This window comes from Oratosquilla oratoria, chromosome 43 (genome assembly GCF_046742065.1).
Source record: "Oratosquilla oratoria isolate Oo_2021 chromosome 43, ASM4674206v1, whole genome shotgun sequence".
Classification (NCBI taxonomy): domain Eukaryota; kingdom Metazoa; phylum Arthropoda; class Malacostraca; order Stomatopoda; family Squillidae; genus Oratosquilla; species Oratosquilla oratoria.
The window spans coordinates 19237908-19259364 of record NC_134819.1 but is presented as its reverse complement, the minus strand read 5'-3'; the positions used below and the strand labels follow the sequence as shown (position 1 = coordinate 19259364).

The 21457-nt window shown below is 37.1% G+C and overlaps 1 protein-coding gene across 1 annotated transcript in view; it reads right to left on the bottom strand.

Moving 5' to 3' along the window:
- Positions 1–21457, bottom strand: part of Hydr1 (abhydrolase domain containing Hydr1) — a 75272-nt gene that overhangs the window by 45488 nt on the left and 8327 nt on the right. The window contains exon 2 of the mRNA XM_076179682.1: positions 13629–13795. Within this exon, the coding sequence (XP_076035797.1) occupies positions 13629–13795 (167 nt within the window). The remainder of the gene's footprint in view (positions 1–13628; positions 13796–21457) is intronic.

Genomic DNA, 21457 nt, shown 5'->3' with positions numbered 1-21457 from the left:
TTTTTTTGTACTTGGTGACCATATCGTTGCTGCATATTCTAATCTTGGTCTTATCAGGGTGATTAGGATTTTCCTCACCATTTCTTCATCCAGGTATGTAAATGCCACTTTGATTGTTCTTATTAAATTATAAGTTTCTCCAAAAATCTTATTTATATGTTTCTCAGGTGACATATTATTCATAACAATGACTCCCAGGTCCCTCTCATTTTCTACTCTTTTTATTCCTTCTTCTCCCAAATTATATGATCCTGTTATTCTGTTTTTGCTTTTTCCAAATTCCATTATACTACACTTTTTTGTATTGAACTCCATCTCCCACTTCCTACTCCATTCTTGTACTTTATTTAGATCTCTCTGTAGTGATTCACAATCTTCTTCAGTTTTCACTCTTTTCAGTAATTTTGCATCATCTGCAAAGAAGCTCATATAGCTTTCAATTCCTTCATCCATATCATTAATATATATAGCAAACATTATTGGGGCCAGAACTGTTCCCTGCGGGACACCGCTTATTACTTCATTCCATTTTGAGTGCTGATCTCTTATCACTACTCTCATTTTTCTTTCTTGCAAAAAGTCTTCCATCCAATTTAGCAATTTACCTTGTATTCCTCCTTCATATTCTAATTTCTTAAGCAACTTCTTATGTGGTACTTTGTCAAAAGCTTTTTTTTAGGTCTAGAAATGCACAATCAGCCCATCCATCTCTTTCTTGTATTATATCTATTAGCCTTGAATAGAAACATATTAAATTGGTGACGCATGATCGTCCTTGTCTGAATCCAAATTGCCTTGGATTTAGTACGTTGTTTTTTTCCAAGTATTTTACCCATCTACTTTTGATAATTCTTTCACATATTTTTGCTATTGTACTTGTTAGAGAGACTGGTCTATAGTTGGTAGGTTCTTCTTTATTTCCTCCTTTATATATAGGTACTATATTTGCTTTTTTCCAATCTTCTGGAACTTTTCCTTCTTTTAAGGAACTGCTTATTATGCTATGTATTTTGTCTGCCAGTTCATTCCTGCATTCTTTCAGAATCCAGTTTGCTATTTCATCTGGCCCATGCGATTTTCTGACATCAAAATTACCCAAGTGTGTCAATATTTCATTCTTTGTTACTTCTATTTCTTCCATAGGGGGGACTTTTTCCTTCCACTCAATCTCTTCAGGTTGTATATTTTCCCTTGTAAACACTGATTTAAAATGTTTGTTCATAATTTCTGCCATTTCCATTTCCTCAGTGTATTCAACTCCTCCTTGTCTTAATTTCTCCAAGTCTTGTTTGTTTTTCAGTTTATTGTTTACAAATCTGTAGAATAGTTTTGGTTGATCTTTACACTTTTCTATAACATCTTTTTCATATTTTCTTTTTTCCTCTCTGCACTTTTGTACATATTCATTTCTATAACCAGTATATATTTTCCATTTTTCAGGTCTTCTGTCTTTTTTCCATCCGGTCCAGGCTTTGTCTCTTTTGTCTTTTAACTCCCTACAACTTTTGTTGTACCAGCATTTTACATATTCTTTTTCTTGTTTTTGTCTTGGGACATACTTTTCCACTCCTTCTTTGTAAATTTTTGTCAAAATATTCCATTTCTCTTCCACTGATGTTTCTTCTTTGTATATTTCTTCCCAGTTTTCTTGTTGGAAGAATTCTCTTATTTTATCAAAGTTTGTTTTTTCATACATCAATCTTCCTTTTCTATATTGTTCATTTCTTTTCATATATTTTTCTTCATTAAGTTCCAGTTCAATCAATATGTGGTCACTTTTACCTATTGGTGTTTTATATTCAATCTTGTCCACTATTCTAGGTTCAGATGTAATTATTAAGTCTAGCCTCGATGGTTCTTCTTCATTTCTATACCTAGTGTTCTCTTGTATCCATTGTGTCATTGAATGGTCAGTAATCATCTCAAGTAGAGCATTTCCCCATGAGTCATCACCACTCTTTACTGTCATTTCTTCCCAGCAGATTTCTTTGCAATTAAAGTCGCCCATCATAACTATTCTTCCTCCGTCTTCCATTATTTTAGTTAATGCTATCTTTGTGTCCTCTAACATACTTTTATGTTCACTCTCCTCCCATGAGGCTGTTTTCGGAGGCACATAATTGATCACAAATTTTCTGCTCTTCTTATCTCGGTCTTCCACTTCTATCATAATCATCTCTACTGTATTCTTTCCATATATGACACCTTTCACGTTTATATCCTTCTTAGTCAGGAACATAACTCCACCCCCTTGTTTTTTCTCTCTGTTTCTAATCCAATAATTGTATGTATCATGTCCTACACTGTTGGGTGGTAGTGGGCCTTTTAATTTTGTTTCTACAATTCCCATTATGTCCGGTTCTTTTTCTTTCAAATAATCATTCAGTTCATTCAATCCTGTTATCAATCCATCTATATTTGTGTAAGACACTCTTAGTTTTCTGCCACTTCCATTGTATTCTCTGTTTCCCTTATGTTTTTCTTTAGTATGTCGAACTGCTTTATTTTCATGTTCACTACTCTCCAATAGAATCTCTCTTTCTCTGACTCCGTTCTTTCCTCGTTTTTTGCCTTAGCTTCAATTCTTTTCTGCTTTTCTGCCTCTCTTTCCTCCTTATTCATTTCTCTTTTTATCCATACCTTTTTATATTGATCATTTGTTGCTAGTTTCCCTGTCTTGGATAGAATTTTCTCTGCCGTTGTTTGAGACCTGAATTTAATCTTAATTGGTCTGGTCTTATCTGTACTATATTTTCCGAGTCTGAATTTTTCCTCAATTTCCTTTATAATTTCTGGTTCATCTTCCTGGACTAATTTTAATAAACTGCTTACCCTTTCATTTTCCTCCTTGATTCTTGCGGTTCTATCTGGGTTATGTTTCTCTTCCATTCCTAATATAATTATACATTTCTTTTTGTCAGCTAATTCTCTTACTATATTCTCCTTCTGTCTCATCACTTTAATAACTGAGTCTTCATTATGTTCTTTCAATTGCTGTTTGACTATGTCAGTGAATGAAACCTTATTCCCTTCTTGAGTTATTCTCCAATTTTTAGCTTCTGTAGCTATTTTCTCACTGTTTTCATTACTATTCTTCTTCAATTTCTCATTCTCCTCCTTTACATTTCCTAACTGTCTTTTTAGGTCCTCTACTTCTTCAGTTAAGTTTCTGTTAGCCTTCTCTAGTTGTTCCAACCTTTCAATTCTTTGGAAGATGGAGTCTACATTACCTAACTTACTTTCCAAGTCCTCGATCACCTTATCAACTCTCTCCTCTAGTCTTATCAGTGGGGGGGGGGGGGGTTGTGTCCCCCCCACCCTCTTTAAATCCCTGGAACATATTCTCGTCACTTTCTACTGTATTGCTCCTCTCTATACTTCTAATCTTTACATTTTTATTTGCCATTTCGTCATCACTGAGCTGGTCCGGTGGTCGTTTCATGTTGACCTTGCGCCCGTCTGCCTGGGCCAAGTCCGCCACATCCTCATTTCCTTCCATTTCCCCAGCAATCCCTCCCCTTCTCCTCTTTCCTTACTTTCCCACTACCTCACGAGCAATTTCCCCCCCCCCCTGCAAATACAAAAAGGCACTTCTCTTTGCGTTGGTATCCACAATCTGCACTTTTCTTCAGAGCGTTCGTCAAGCCGTCCGTTCGTTGAAAGTGTGTGTATTTACCTAGTTGTATTTACCTAGTTGTATTTTACGGGAAGGGGAGCTATGCTCGTGAGGTCCCGTCTTCATATCTCATTTTATCTAAACTATTTTTAAATTCATGTATTGTTTTTGCACACACCACTTTCTCATCTAACTTGTTCCAACTGTCTATTGCTCTGTGAGGAAAGCTGTTCTTTTTCAAATCTCTTCTATAGTTGTCTTTTTTTATTTTCTTTCCGTGTCCTCTTGTATTTCTGTCATCCCATTTTATCAGATTCTCTCTATCAGTAATTTCTATGCCTTTCATGATTCTGTAAATAGCTATCAAATCTCCTCTCTCTCTTCTTTGCTCTAGTGTCTGTAGTTTAAGTTTTTGTAGTCTCTCTTCATATGATAGTTTTGAGAGTGTTGGTGCCAGTTTAGTAATTGCTCTTTGTATTCTTTCAAGTTTTTTTATACATTTTTTTGTACTTGGTGACCATATCGTTGCTGCATATTCCAATCTTGGTCTTATCAGGGTGATTAGGATTTTCCTCACCATTTCTTCATCCAGGTATGTAAATGCCACTTTGATTGTTCTTATTAAATTATAAGTTTCTCCAAAAATCTTATTTATATGTTTCTCAGGTGACATATTATTCATAACAATGACTCCCAGGTCCCTCTCATTTTCTACTCTTTTTATTCCTTCTTCTCCCAAATTATATGATCCTGTTATTCTGTTTTTGCTTTTTCCAAATTCCATTATACTACACTTTTTTGTATTGAACTCCATCTCCCACTTCCTACTCCATTCTTGTACTTTATTTAGATCTCTCTGTAGTGATTCACAATCCTCTTCAGTTTTCACTCTTTTCAGTAATTTTGCATCATCTGCAAAGAAGCTGATATAGCTTTCAATTCCTTCATCCATATCATTAATATATATAGCAAACATTATTGGGGCCAGAACTGTTCCCTGCGGGACACTGCTTATTACTTCATTCCATTTTGAGTGCTGATCTCTTATCACTACTCTCATTTTTCTTTCTTGCAAAAAGTCTTCCATCCAATTTAGCAATTTACCTTGTATTCCTCCTTCATATTCTAATTTCTTAAGCAACTTCTTATGTGGTACTTTGTCAAAAGCTTTTTTTAGGTCTAGAAATGCACAATCAGCCCATCCATCTCTTTCTTGTATTATATCTATTAGTCTTGAATAGAAACATATTAAATTGGTGACGCATGATCGTCCTTGTCTGAATCCAAATTGCCTTGGATTTAGTACGTTGTTTTTTTCCAAGTATTTTACCCATCTACTTTTGATAATTCTTTCACATATTTTTGCTATTGTACTTGTTAGAGAGACTGGTCTATAGTTGGTAGGTTCTTCTTTATTTCCTCCTTTATATATAGGTACTATATTTGCTTTTTTCCAATCTTCTGGAACTTTTCCTTCTTTTAAGGAACTGCTTATTATGCTATGTATTTTGTCTGCCAGTTCATTCCTACATTCTTTCAGAATCCAGTTTGCTATTTCATCTGGCCCATGCGATTTTCTGACATCAAAATTACCCAAGTGTGTCAATATTTCATTCTTCGTTACTTCTATTTCTTCCATAGGGGGGACTTTTTCCTTCCACTCAATCTCTTCAGGTTGTATATTTTCCCTTGTAAACACTGATTTAAAATGTTTGTTCATAATTTCTGCCATTTCCATTTCCTCAGTGTATTCAACTCCTCCTTGTCTTAATTTCTCCAAGTCTTGTTTGTTTTTCAGTTTATTGTTTACAAATCTGTAGAATAGTTTTGGTTGATCTTTACACTTTTCTATAACATCTTTTTCATATTTTCTTTTTTCCTCTCTGCACTTTTGTACATATTCATTTCTATAACCAGTATATATTTTCCATTTTTCAGGTCTTCTGTCTTTTTTCCATCCGGTCCAGGCTTTGTCTCTTTTGTCTTTTAACTCCCTACAACTTTTGTTGTACCAGCATTTTACATATTCTTTTTCTTGTTTTTGTCTTGGGACATACTTTTCCACTCCTTCTTTGTAAATTTTTGTCAAAATATTCCATTTCTCTTCCACTGATGTTTCTTCTTTGTATATTTCTTCCCAGTTTTCTTGTTGGAAGAATTCTCTTATTTTATCAAAGTTTGTTTTTTCATACATCAATCTTCCTTTTCTATATTGTTCATTTCTTTTCATATATTTTTCTTCATTAAGTTCCAGTTCAATCAATATGTGGTCACTTTTACCTATTGGTGTTTTATATTCAATCTTGTCCACTATTCTAGGTTCAGATGTAATTATTAAGTCTAGCCTCGATGGTTCTTCTTCATTTCTATACCTAGTGTTCTCTTGTATCCATTGTGTCATTGAATGGTCAGTAATCATCTCAAGTAGAGCATTTCCCCATGAGTCATCACCACTCTTTACTGTCATTTCTTCCCAGCAGATTTCTTTGCAATTAAAGTCGCCCATCATAACTATTCTTCCTCCGTCTTCCATTATTTTAGTTAATGCTATCTTTGTGTCCTCTAACATACTTTTATGTTCACTCTCCTCCCATGAGGCTGTTTTCGGAGGCACATAATTGATCACAAATTTTCTGCTCTTCTTATCTCGGTCTTCCACTTCTATCATAATCATCTCTACTGTATTCTTTCCATATATGACACCTTTCACGTTTATATCCTTCTTTGTCAGGAACATAACTCCACCCCCTTGTTTTTTTCTCTCTGTTTCTAATCCAATAATTGTATGTATCATGTCCTACACTGTTGGGTGGTAGTGGGCCTTTTAATTTTGTTTCTACAATTCCCATTATGTCCGGTTCTTTTTCTTTCAAATAATCATTCAGTTCATTCAATCCTGTTATCAATCCATCTATATTTGTGTAAGACACTCTTAGTTTTCTGCCACTTCCATTGTGTTCTCTGTTTCCCTTATGTTTTTCTTTAGTATGTCGAACTGCTTTATTTTCATGTTCACTACTCTCCAATAGAATCTCTCTTTCTCTGACTCCGTTCTTTCCTCGTTTTTTGCCTTAGCTTCAATTCTTTTCTGCTTTTCTGCCTCTCTTTCCTCCTTATTCATTTCTCTTTTTATCCATACCTTTTTATATTGATCATTTGTTGCTAGTTTCCCTGTCTTGGATAGAATTTTCTCTGCCGTTGTTTGTGACCTGAATTTAATCTTAATTGGTCTGGTCTTATCTGTACTATATTTTCCGAGTCTGAATTTTTCCTCAATTTCCTTTATAATTTCTGGTTCATCTTCCTGGACTAATTTTAATAAACTGCTTACCCTTTCATTTTCCTCCTTGATTCTTGCGGTTCTATCTGGGTTATGTTTCTCTTCCATTCCTAATATAATTATACATTTCTTTTTGTCAGCTAATTCTCTTACTATATTCTCCTTCTGTCTCATCACTTTAATAACTGAGTCTTCATTATGTTCTTTCAATTGCTGTTTGACTATGTCAGTGAATGAAACCTTATTCCCTTCTTGAGTTATTCTCCAATTTTTAGCTTCTGTAGCTATTTTCTCACTGTTTTCATTACTATTCTTCTTCAATTTCTCATTCTCCTCCTTTACATTTCCTAACTGTCTTTTTAGGTCCTCTACTTCTTCAGTTAAGTTTCTGTTAGCCTTCTCTAGTTGTTCCAATCTTTCAATTCTCTGGAAAATGGAGTCTACATTACCTAACTTACGTTCCAAGTCCTCGATCACCTTATCAACTCTCTCCTCTAGTCTTATCAGTCGGGGGGGGGTTGTGTCCCCCCCACCCTCTTTAAATCCCTGGAACATATTCTCGTCACTTTCTACTGTATTGCTCCTCTCTATACTTCTAATCTTTACATTTTTATTTGCCATTTTCGTCACTCCGGTGGTCGTTTCATGTTGACCTTACGCCCGTCTGGCTGGGCCAAGTCCTCCACATCCTCATTTCCTTCCATTTCCCTCAGCAATCCCTCCCCTTCTCCTCTTTTCCTACTTACCTACTGCCTCACGAGCAATTTCCCCCCCCCCCCTGCAAATACAAAAAGGCAGTTGTCTTTGCGGTGGTGTCCACAATCTGCGCTTTTCTTCAGTGCGGTCGTCAAGCCGGCCGGTCGTTGCAAGTGTGTATTTACCTAGTTGTATTTACCTAGTTGTATTTTACGGGAAGGGGAGCTATGCTCGTGGGGTCCCGTCTTCATATCTCATTTTATCTAAACTATTTTTAAATTCATGTATTGTTTTTGCACACACCACTTTCACATCTAACTTGTTCCAACTGTCTATTGCTCTGTGAGGAAAGCTGTTCTTTTTCAAATCTCTTCTATAGCTGTCTTTTTTTATTTTCTTTCCGTGTCCTCTTGTATTTCTGTCATCCCATTTTATCAGATTCTCTCTATCAGTAATTTCTATGCCTTTCATGATTCTGTAAATAGCTATCAAATCCCCTCTCTCTCTTCTTTGCTCTAGTGTCTGTAGTTTAAGTTTTTGTAGTCTCTCTTCATATGATAGTTTTGAGAGTGTTGGTGCCAATTTTGTAATTGCTCTTTGTATTCTTTCAAGTTTTTTTATACATTTTTTTGTACTTGGTGACCATATCGTTGCTGCATATTCCAATCTTGGTCTTATCAGGGTGATTAGGATTTTCCTCACCATTTCTTCATCCAGGTATGTAAATGCCACTTTGATTGTTCTTATTAAATTATAGGTTTCTCCAAAAATCTTATTTATATGTTTCTCAGGTGACATATTATTCATAACAATGACTCCCAGGTCCCTCTCATTTTCTACTCTTTTTATTCCTTCTTCTCCCAAATTATATGATCCTGTTATTCTGTTTTTGCTTTTTCCAAATTCCATTATACTACACTTTTTTGTATTGAACTCCATCTCCCACTTCCTACTCCATTCTTGTACTTTATTTAGATCTCTCTGTAGTGATTCACAATCTTCTTCAGTTTTCACTCTTTTCAGTAATTTTGCATCATCTGCAAAGAAGCTCATATAGCTTTCAATTCCTTCATTCATATCATTAATATATATAGCAAACATTATTGGGGCCAGAACTGTTCCCTGCGGGACACCGCTTATTACTTCATTCCATTTTGAGTGCTGATCTCTTATCACTACTCTCATTTTTCTTTCTTGCAAAAAGTCTTCCATCCAATTTAGCAATTTACCTTGTATTCCTCCTTCATATTCTAATTTCTTAAGCAACTTCTTATGTGGTACTTTGTCAAAAGCTTTTTTTAGGTCTAGAAATGCACAATCAGCCCATCCATCTCTTTCTTGTATTATATCTATTAGCCTTGAATAGAAACATATTAAATTGGTGACGCATGATCGTCCTTGTCTGAATCCAAATTGCCTTGGATTTAGTACGTTGTTTTTTTCCAAGTATTTTACCCATCTACTTTTGATAATTCTTTCACAAATTTTTGCTATTGTACTTGTTAGAGAGACTGGTCTATAGTTGGTAGGTTCTTCTTTATTTCCTCCTTTATATATAGGTACTATATTTGCTTTTTTCCAATCTTCTGGAACTTTTCCTTCTTTTAAGGAACTGCTTATTATGCTATGTATTTTGTCTGCCAGTTCATTCCTGCATTCTTTCAGAATCCAGTTTGCTATTTCATCTGGCCCATGCGATTTTCTGACATCAAAATTACCCAAGTGTGTCAATATTTCATTCTTTGTTACTTCTATTTCTTCCATAGGGGGGACTTTTTCTTTCCACTCAATCTCTTCAGGTTGTATATTTTCCCTTGTAAACACTGATTTAAAATGTTTGTTCATAATTTCTGCCATTTCCATTTCCTCAGTGTATTCAACTCCTCCTTGTCTTAATTTCTCCAAGTCTTGTTTGTTTTTCAGTTTATTGTTTACAAATCTGTAGAATAGTTTTGGTTGATCTTTACACTTTTCTATAACATCTTTTTCATATTTTCTTTTTTTCTCTCTGCACTTTTGTACATATTCATTTCTATAACCAGTATATATTTTCCATTTTTCAGGTCTTCTGTGTTTTTTCCATCTGGTCCAGGCTTTGTCTCTTTTGTCTTTTAACTCCCTACAACTTTTGTTGTACCAGCATTTTACATATTCTTTTTCTTGTTTTTGTCTTGGGACATACTTTTCCACTCCTTTTTTGTAAATTTTTGTCAAAATATTCCATTTCTCTTCCACTGATGTTTCTTCTTTGTATATTTCTTCCCAGTTTTCTTGTTGGAAGAATTCTCTTATTTTATCAAAGTTTGTTTTTTCATACATAATTCTTCCTTTTCTATATTGTTCATTTCTTTTCATATATTTTTCTTCATTAAGTTCCAGTTCAATCAATATGTGGTCACTTTTACCTATTGGTGTTTTATATTCAATCTTGTCCACTATTCTAGGTTCAGATGTAATTATTAAGTCTAGCCTCGATGGTTCTTCTTCATTTCTATACCTAGTGTTCTCTTGTATCCATTGTGTCATTGAATGGTCAGTAATCATCTCAAGTAGAGCATTTCCCCATGAGTCATCACCACTCTTTACTGTCATTTCTTCCCAGCAGATTTCTTTGCAATTAAAGTCGCCCATCATAACTATTCTTCCTCCGTCTTCCATTATTTTAGTTAATGCTATCTTTGTGTCCTCTAACATACTTTTATATTCACTCTCCTCCCATGAGGCTGTTTTCGGAGGCACATAATTGATCACAAATTTTCTGCTCTTCTTATCTCTGTCTTCCACTTCTATCATAATCATCTCTACTGTATTCTTTCCATATATGACACCTTTCACATTTATATCCTTCTTAGTCAGGAACATAACTCCACCCCCTTGCTTTTTCTCTCTGTTTCTAATCCAATAATTGTATGCATCATGTCCTACACTGTTGGGTGGTAGTGGGCCTTTTAATTTTGTTTCTACAATTCCCATTATGTCCGGTTCTTTTTCTTTCAAATAATCATTCAGCTCATTCAATCCTGTTATTAATCCATCTATATTTGTGTAAGACACTCTTAGTTTTCTGCCACTTCCATTGTGTTCTCTGTTTCCCTTATGTTTTTCTTTTCATGTTCACTACTCTCCAATAGAATCTCTCTTTCTCTGACTCCGTTCTGTTCTCGTTTTTTGTCTTAGCTTCCAGTCTTTTCTGCTTTTCTTCCTCTCTTTCCTCTTTATTCATTTCTCTTTTTATCCATATTTTTGTATTGTTCTCTTGTTGCTAGTTTCCCTGTTTTGGATAAGATATTCTCTGCCGTTGTTTGAGACCTTGAATTTAATCTTAATTGGTCTGGTCTTGTCTGTGCTATACTTTCCGAGTCTAAATTTTCTCTTCGATTTGTTTCATAATTTCTGGTTCATCTTCCTGAACTGATTCTAGTAATTGGCTTACCCTTTCATTTTCCTCTTTGATTCTTGTGGTTCTATCTGTGTTGTGTTTCTCTTCCATTCCTAATATAATTATACATTTCTTCTTGTCTGCTAAATCCCTTACTATATTCTCCTTCTGTCTCATCACTTTAATAACTGAGTCTTCATTATGTTCTTTCAATTGCTGTTTGACTATGTCAGTGAATGAAACCTTATTCCCTTCTTGGGTTTGCTTCCAATTTTTACTTTCTTTAGCTATTGTTTCTCTGTTTTCTTTACTATTCTTCTTCAATTCCTCATTCTCCCCCTTTACCTCTCTTAACTGTCTTTTTAGTTCTTCTATTTCATCAGTTAAGTTTCTATTCGCCTTTCCCAGTTCTACCAACCTTACAACCCTTTGTAAAATGGAGTTCATATGACCTAACCTACTCTCCAAGTCCTCGATCACCTTATCAACCTTCATCTCTAGTCTTGTCAGTCGGGGGGGGGGGTTTGTGTCCCCCCCACCCTCTTTAAATCCCTGGAAAATATTCTCGTCACTTTCTTCTGTATTGTTCCTATCTATACTTCTAATCTTTACATTCTTATTAGACATTCCGTCGTCACTGAGCTCGTCTTGTGGTCTTTCATGTTTACGTTTCGGCGGTCTATTTGGGCCAAGTCCTATACATACTCATTTACTTCCATTTACCCAGCAATCCCTCCCCTATCCCCTTTCCTTACTTTCCCACTACCTCACGAGCAATTTCCCCCCCCCCCCTGCAAATACAAAAAGGCACTTCTCTTTGCGTTGGTATCCACAATCTGCACTTTTCTTCAGAGCGTTCGTCAAGCCGTCCGTTCGTTGAAAGTGTGTGTGTGTGTGTGTGTGTATATATATATATATATATATATACATACATATATATATATGTATATATACATATATATATATTTTTTTTTTTCAACCACATTAACTTTTTACATTTAATTCCATGTCATCACGAACGAGACTGACAATGCGCTCGTCGGAGACATATACGGAAACTGATGCGAAGTATATATATATATATATATATATATATATATTTGTGTGTGTTTATATATATATATATATATATATATATATATATATATATATATATATATATATTCTTAAATATTGTTAACATATATCTTCAGTTTCTCTCTGATCTCTTCGTAGGTATGGACTACAACGGTATTGTGTTGGGCGTCCCTAGGCTTGAATTCTGTCATATTTTGTCATTGAACTTTTTCATACTTTGAATCGTTTGTTTGGTTGCGCGTCATACTCTGTAAACTGTAGCTAAAGCTGTCTGGCTACGTCGTCACATTCTGTTTGGGACCGGTCAGAGTTATAGTCGTGACTCTCCATGCAAGTTAATTCCTTTCCTTTACTTGTTCAATTACTATGTGGACGTCTTATACTATGTCTTATATATTATGTTGTCTACTCATACGATGAATTCTATATGTTCAGCAAATTATGTGTAAGACATATTGCGTAAACTATATTTTGTAAGTTACTTTCTGCAACGTATTTTCAGGTCTGTTGGTGTTTTAGTTGATTAAAACTTGGGAGTAGCAGCCAATTCTCTTATTGATACGACAGATTCCAACCCAAATCCTCCAGCGTTGGACGAAATCCAACCCTAGTTTCGGAATCCAACCCATCCGTTGACCAGTCCAACCGTACCTTAAGTCACCATTTCAATATGGGTTCATGCACAAGGCTCAGCAACATTGTTTGGCAGTGGCAATTAATAAATTGTTGAAAATAACCAGCGTTTTTTATCCTTAAGGATAATATCGCTCCTTGGAGGTTGAGTCGTTGAGATGGTGAAGGATTTAAGAAGGCCAGAACGGAAAAATAATTTATGTTAAATGTGATCAGTATTCTTTCAAGTGGAGACTTCTCTCCAACCATAAAAGATTGTTGAATGATTTGGTCTTCTGGGATGTCATTGAAGTCCTTAAACTGCATTAAACGCAGTCAATACTCCAAACGGAGATTGACAGTCAAATCAGAATGTGAAAAAAGTAATCGTTACGAAGGTGTCGTCAAAGAATATATCAGTCGGCTAAAACAATAACAGATGGAATTACTACGGAATGAATCATACATGAAATAAAATGCAATCAAATAACATGCAATTCAACCTTGATGTGGTATGGGATGAGGAACATACGCAATAAGGCATGTAGCTACGACAGAGGACTTAACCAAGGTATATTTAGATCTTGGACTTAACCTTTGTCCCATGCACTCGACCTTTGTGAGAAGTACCAGTCATTGCAAGAGATCGGAGATAAGCGCGAGACTCGAACCCGTGTCTAGAAAGACCTGCCCTACTTCGATTGCGCTACCATCGCACCAACTACGTTCAATATCTTCAAAAATAATTAATTAAATTGCAGGGATTCCTGCTTTGAAATATTTATGATCCAATGAACCTTAGAAATTCTAAAGATCTTACCCCTAACGTGATAAACCATTCCTGATCATAAATACTCATTCTTATCACAATCACTCAGTTTTTTTTCAAGTCCATCCAAGGCTGACCAAGTTCCCGGGTAACCTTCGTTCTCTACTCTTAAAAAATTACTCTGAATCATGTGACTTACCTGGTATAACTGATATCGGGTATCCTGGACCTTATCACAGAGGCGAGAATCGTCTGCGCTCTGGATTCGAAGCACCATAGCGTGGGCCAGTACCGTTCTTTGAGTATCGTCAGGTGGCTTTTCAAAAACTCGTGCCAGTTCTGGGATCCACATGCTAGGGTGGGTCGCTGGAAAGAAGAAAAATAATATCAATGAACGATACGAAGTTAATTAGGCGTCATAATAAAAATTGTCGTTGCCTGGAGTTTCACTAATGAAAACCAGTAATTCCGCATCAGCTGGCAACAGCCCTTGAGCCTTCCCATTGATACTTTAGCGCGTACACTCATAACAAAGCTAGTGGCGCGGTTGAGTTCCCGGCTGCCACTACTGAGACCCGGGTTCGACTCCAGAGCTGAAATACTTTCAGTATCGCTGTGCTATGGAGTGTTACTCCAACTCTCGTAGGCGAGGAGTTGGGTGTGTGTGCGTGTAAGGTCACAGCATTACCCATAGATCGGTCATACGAGCTCTGAGCTCTCATCCGGGAGGTTAGTAAGTGTCGATTACGAGTCCAATACGTGATCCAAGACCATGGTGGTGAATCACGAAAAAAAAAAAATTGTCTTATAGATGTGGGACTTTATATTCCATCGGATTGTAGTAGCAGGTGAGCAGCTATTGCCACTCCACTTAGGTAATTTAGGTAAAAATGTAGAAGAAATACTGTCGAAGATCTTGGCTCCTGTTTTATATATATATATATATATATATATATATATATATATATATATATATATATATATATATATATATATATATATATATATTATGGGCGGCAAGAAGGCACGTCCGTTCCGCAGAGCCACCAATAACCCGTCGATGGTGTCATGGTTGTAAGAACACAAACATAAATGATACATCTGTTCGAAGGCAAACAGAGTCTACCCTTCATCCCAAGATGCTGAGATGGGAAGCAAGGGCGAGTCTTTTGGTGAGTGGATGTACTCTTTGATTCAGTTACCCCTCTTATATGGGATTACGCACTTCGTAAATGATGAATTGGTTCAAGGAAAAGCAGTGGTAATGCAGTATACAATTAGACTACCAGAAGAAAACGGAGCTAACATAAATATATCTAAAACACACACACACACGCGCGCACACACACACACATATATACACACACACACGCACACACACACACACACATATATATATATATATACATATATATATATATATACATATATATATATATATATATATATATATATATATTTCTAAATAGAAATGTAGTAGCACATTTGTAAATGACACACAGGAACCCACAGTCGGAGAGAGAATAAACTTCGAATAAAGAATAATCCTATATTTCGGCTATCAACTGTAGCCCTCTTCAGGAAAGTACATAAGACAGAGAACAGAGGGGACTTATAAACTGTCCACATCTCTTCTTACTGTACTTTATAAGTCCCCTCTGTTCACGATCATAGGTACTTTCCTGAAGAGGGCAACAGTTGTTAGCCGAAATCTAGGATTAGTCCTTCATCGAAGTTTATTCTTTCTCCGACTGTGGCTTCCTGTGTTATAAATATATATATATATATATAATATAAATATATATATATTATATATATATATATATATACATATACATATATATACAAGAGTATATATTCAAATTATACTGGGACAGTGAAGTTGTAAATTTCACATATTCTGGCGGCCACTAGGTGATTGTATTCAGACGAGAGTAATTCCCAGAAGTCGGGGTAACCCTTTTTGATTAATCTTTCCACTGCCAAAATCAACCTACGAGTTATAGCTGGACTCTCGCCAGCGACTTCATTCGTTTGAGGAAAATCTCTGGCAGTCAAAGTAACAGAAGTGACATGCATGCCAAAAAAAAAAAAAAAAAAACCGCAATGCACTGCCACGAATTCATTGTTATAAATATTCATGTTCAGTACCACTGTGACTATGATAGGCTATTCTGTTTCAAAACACATCCAAGTGTCAGTTCCAATGCGCTCAAAACCTAAAAATTGTTCACTACAGTTGCCAGACATGAAACAAAACATTTCGCTGTCGGCCTCAGAATTCAACGACAAGCAGAAATAAAAAAAAAAATCACCACCATCTGCAATGAATATAGCAGTTCACGTGCGGATTCGTAAGTCCATAAGGTTGAAAATTGCGTCATGAAAGTCCTATCACATCGAATAGTATACCGTTGGTTCTGAATCCGGTATGAATGTAATATAGTCAGGCAACTGTAGGCTACATCAAAGATAACGCCGATGAAATTCCCAAAATACATATTTTTCCTGCGTGTTATTATTTTGCCTTGAAAGATATTCACGTTTGAGCTTACGCAGAATGTATTTGACGATAATGTAAATGAACGGCTGCTGAGGCCCGCCATTCACACTATTGTTTATATTTTCGTAACCGTTACAGGTTATTATGACCAAGATCGAGAATCTCGGTCTTGATTATGACAATGGGGATTTCCAACGCAGTACTGTACTTCGGATGTCTGTTACACTGTCAATGTTCTCAACGATTAAACCACTGCCTTCTGTTTCGCTAGGCTTATACAAAGTATATACATATATATATATATATATATACACACATATATATATATATATATATATATATATATATACATGTGTGTGTGTGTGTGTGTGTGTATTCACTTGGTCTTTGGATCACGTGTTGGACTCGTGATCGACAGCTATTTCCCTCCTGGAAGAGAGCTCAGAGCTCGTAGGTCCGATCTATTGTTAATTCTATGACCTTGCACACACACACACAACCAACTCCCCGCCCACGAGAGTTGGAGTAACACCCCTCAGCGCTGCGATACTGATATTATTTCAGCCCCGGGCGAGAGTCGAACCCGGACCTCCGTAGTGGCAGGCCAGAGCTCTAACCACAGCGCCATGAGAGTGTGTGTGTGTGTGTGCGTGTGTGTGTATGTATGTGTAACACTGAATGGGTCCCAGTGAACAAATAAACATTATCAACCACAATATACTTTAATTCTAAGCCATCAACATCCCCGCGTCCGTATACTTGCCAATTGTACTATCATAATGGAGATGGGTTGAATGCAAAATTTACATTTCATAATTACCCGAATATATAACAAGTGTTCATGATATTGCTTTAATAGAGAAGATCCGTTAATATCAAGAAATAATAATATAATCGCTCACTGAGTCAACAATTCAATTGCCATTTTCTACGATGACAATTGCTTTCTGCCTAGAGCTCGATAATATGTGTGTGTGTGTGTGTGTGTGTGTGTGTGTGTGTGTGTGTGTGTGTGTGTGTGTGTGTGTGTGTGTGTGTGTGTGTGTGTGTGTGTGTGTGTGTGTGTGTGTGTGTGTGTGTGTGTGAGAGAGAGAGAGAGAGATGCAAAGATCGCCAAATATGCATGTTAGAGAGATCGCGAGTCGTTCAAAGTTATTTGGGATAAAATATTTGAAAAACTGGCATAGGTATTGGCTCTGCCAATGACAGTTCCTCATTCTGGACAGAGGATGGGGCTTGCTGTAGTTCCTCTTACGTGATTGGTGGGAATTTCTCTACACGGTAAGGCTGGCCTTACGTGTAACCACTTATTATAGGATGAACGAATGCAACGTTGGACTTCAAGGTTTTCGTCGACTAGCGTAACCCTACCTTTAGGTATCTATCGACCCCCTTATGACACCCAGGCGTTTCTCGGCCCCTTTTAGATAGTCGCATCGATCCCCACCCCACCCCCACGGGCAGGTGTCGACTACTTTGGAGACCCCTGTTCTTGAGCATAAAAAATAAAAATAAATAAATAAATATTGTGCTTGCTAAGCCTGTCGTGCAAGCCATCGAACTTTTACTTCCCGTTCCATCACGTCTACTGTCAACGAAGAAATAAATAATGCCCATAATCTAGTACTTTCTTCTGTTACAAAAAAAAAAAAAAAAATTGTAAATGTTTCAAGGAAAGGCGGACCTGTGTTCAGTATATAGTCAAAGGCGTCCGGAGAAGGAGCAAGGTACCACGATTCGATCGGTATAGCCTGGATTCGAATCATGTCGCTGCTCAATGTCAATGTTAGGTTAGAACGTTACGATATTGGTTTGAACAATTTTTGTGGTAACAAGATAAAACAACTTGGTTGAGTATCAAGTTTTACAATACATCAGTTTAGCGATACCGTTGTATAGGAAAGTCTGTGAGCACACTACCGACTCAGACGACACGTCTGTAGCGAGGCTAGGAACAAAGGTGAACTAAGGATTATCGATTCATCTTCGTAGTCCTTCAGAAGGGAAAGAGAGGATTCGTTCAACGAGGTGTAGTGACCTCCCTTCAACCAGACTTCAACTTGGAATGTTATGCATTCAACCACATACCCCATACAATATCTAAGTAGGGTTTAGATTCTATATTTTTCTTTGGTTACAACGGACACTTGTATATCTTGCGGTCGGATCCAGAAAATACGTTTTAAATTATCATTTGGCAACCTAGACCTTGGCAGTGGACGTTGTAGAACCTCTAACAAGAATATGTAACAACGAGTTCGTGACATCAGGTGTGAACACAATGACACAATTGAATCTAGGGCCTAGATTTACCATGGATTTGAACTTCTCTGTAGGGGAGATAAGCTCCCAACTACCATCGTAGCTCGGATCATCCAGCAAGACAGAGTAGACTATCTTAGCCAATTGCAACATATGTATTGTAAACAGTCTGCTGTGGTATTACATACCAGTGTGGAGTTGAGGGAATATTATATATATATATATATATATATATATATATACATACATACATACATATATATATATATATATATTTGTAAATATACTCATCCACTGGGATTCGAACCGTGGCCTCGGGGGCTTACGTATTATAATGAAAAGACCTTACGGACCATGCTATCTCGACCCTACAAAACGAAACGACTTGGTTCACGGTCCAGTCGTTCCGCCGAGGGCACTCGGACAGAACATGCCCTCGGCGGAACGAGTGGTCCGTGAACCAATTCGTTTCGTTTTGTAGTGTCGAGATAGCATGGTCAGTAAGCTCTTTGCATTATAAGACGTAAGCCGCCAAGGCAAGGGTTCGAATCCCAGTGGATGAGTCTATTTCCAAAAATTGTCAAATGATAACATATATATATATATATATATATATATATATATATATATACATACATACACATATATATATATATATATATATATATATTGAGAGGTCATATTTCTAAAGGATGTAAAAAAAATGCAGATCTCTTTGTTTCTTCTTTCCTTATATTGCAATTAGGCAAATATTCAACGTGCACTCACGTACATGTATATACGCTCTCATGGATGAGGTTCCAAAAATTATCAATAGAGAGGACATTTTTCCTCCCTCACGATTAGTTGTCACTCGAGCAGATTTGTGAACGGTTTAGGAACATCGGTTCGACAATGCTCCATCAAAAAGTTGCCGAGGCGCAAGAGAATGAATGTCCCGGAAGTGTCGGATTATACCTTACGCAGGAAAAGGAAGACTTCTTCAATGACCTATCTATTCAGAGAAGATGGTGCACTTCCTCATAAATGCACCCGTACATAATCCTTCCTTTTACTGATGAGGCGTTGTTGTTGTTGTTGTTGTTGTTGTTGTTGTTGTTGTTGTTGTTGTTGTTGTTGTTGTTGTTGTTGTTGTTGTTGTTGTTGTCGTTCCCTAGACTGTCTGTCCGAGCAGTCCCGTCTCCCCAAGGAATGCCATAGCCGAAACTGGGTTTTCCCACAAATCCTTTATAGAGCGTATGTTGTGTTGTTTGCGTGCATGATTGTGTATAATGCAGTCTTCCATTATGTGTTGTATGGTATGGGGTGAAGTGTTACATCCTGAGCAGCTGTTCACAATGCGGTCATCCAGCCTCTTCTGGTAGCTTAGAAGTGCTGGGTGTTGTTGTTGTCTGTAGTTTACCCGCCGTCGCTCAATAATGTTTCAAGTTAGTCGAGGGTGTTTTGTCATCCAAGATTTGGTGTAGTGCCACTATTGTCTGCAAGAGTGGATGACAGAGTAGGCGGTTGTTCCAGTGTTATGTAAATTGGATATTTTAGTATGTATGATATTGTAAAGTGAAAGGGGAAAAAGTACGTAATGTAGTTTTTTTTCATTAGGGAGTGTGTTTGCGCCTATTTGTATTCCTTGTAAACAGACGCTGTCAGATTCCACTACGCGATGGAACGCACAACTTTTTGTCTCTACGTGATGTGGTGGATGATTTGGGCCGTGCACCAACAGTGCCTGTCGGTCGTTGCAGTCTTTAGGTGTTCTTGTGAGGAAGTGGGATGTGTGGTTAGGAGTGAATGACAACTTGATATGTAGTCATTCATCCCATTTCGGTCTGAAAGGGTCAATAGGGGGTCTTAGAGGTTTACACATAGTTTTGGTGTTTGTGTGGACGGTACTGGGGTCGAATGGGTTTCAGCTTGTATCTCCAGAAGACTACGAGTGCTCCGATGCGTATTGTGGATGGGGGAAGGTTGATTTGTTATCGTTTTTGGGGTCGGGAGTTTACCGGCGTGTAGTTGATGTACTCCATTATCTCTATTCTTTTTACTAGAGAGTTGGAACTCCTCTTAAGGTGAAAGGGTTGTAGATATTGGGTAAGTGAGGGTAAGTGAGGTGAATAGGCGTATGGGGAAGGGTTTGGTGGATTGGAGCGAATTGCAGAGGAACTCCTTTCATTTTAGGTGAGGAGAGGGTGAGGGGTTGAGCTGAGGGTTCTAGTAGTATAGGTGAGGGAGTGTAGGGATTTATGTATGGTGGGCGGGATGCAGGGATGACCCGTCATCCAGGAGGAGCCAAGATAAGTGGGAGGGAAGGGGGTGGATGGGAGTGGAGTATGTTGGGGATGGAATGAGTGGGAGTGGTTCTCATGCCTTTATTTATTTGGCTACCTTCCTCGTAAGGGGGGAAAAAGCCTTTGGTATATGTTCTTACATCGTGTGGATGGTCTTTCTTGGTGTGGTTGTTCAGGTGGGCCTATGGGGGGGGGGAGAGGGGTTCGTTTGATGAAATGAAGTGCTTCTGAGTTTTTGGTTTGATTATTCTGAATCGCACTTGTTTTCGAAGTTCTCTGAAGCTGATACGGTCAGTCTCTGTGACAATGGGCTTCCTTGTGAGGGGCTGAGCAATGTAATACGCCTTTTAAGGGCGACATTGTCTAGAGCGGAGATGAGCAACCTTTTTATGCGCGCGTGCCAAACTCGGCCGATCTTCGATGCTAAAAGTTTCTCAAGTGTCAACCGAAATTGTTGGGAACATTATTACTTACTATCTTCTAAGTATTTGGGGAACCTTTAAAAATAATAATAAAAATAGGTAGTGAGAAATCAAAGAATATAGTAAGTGTGATTTGTAAGTCATGTAAGGCTGAATGAATGCAAATTTTAGTGAAATAATTTTTCATTAAAGGTCGTTTTTCCTTTATGTGCAGTTCTAGCCGTCATAAAAAGTCTCACAATTCGGACCCGATTCCTAACATCAACGATAAAAAAGACAATAATTCTTAATTTCCCACAGTTTCAATAGAAACTTAAGTCTGTCGCAAATATACTGAGCAGCAAGATTCACATTTTTTGTAATAACATTATCAATGCGGTCACAGAAAACGAGATAATCATCTCGGATAACAAGAAGCTTTTGTGGTGAAACAGTTCTATTTTATTTAGATATAAGTTTGAATCCTCTTGTGGCTGAATGTGAGTTTTGTTTACCGATGCTTTCATTATTTACGAAACATGAAAAAATATGTAGATTTATTGAAAAGGAGCCACGC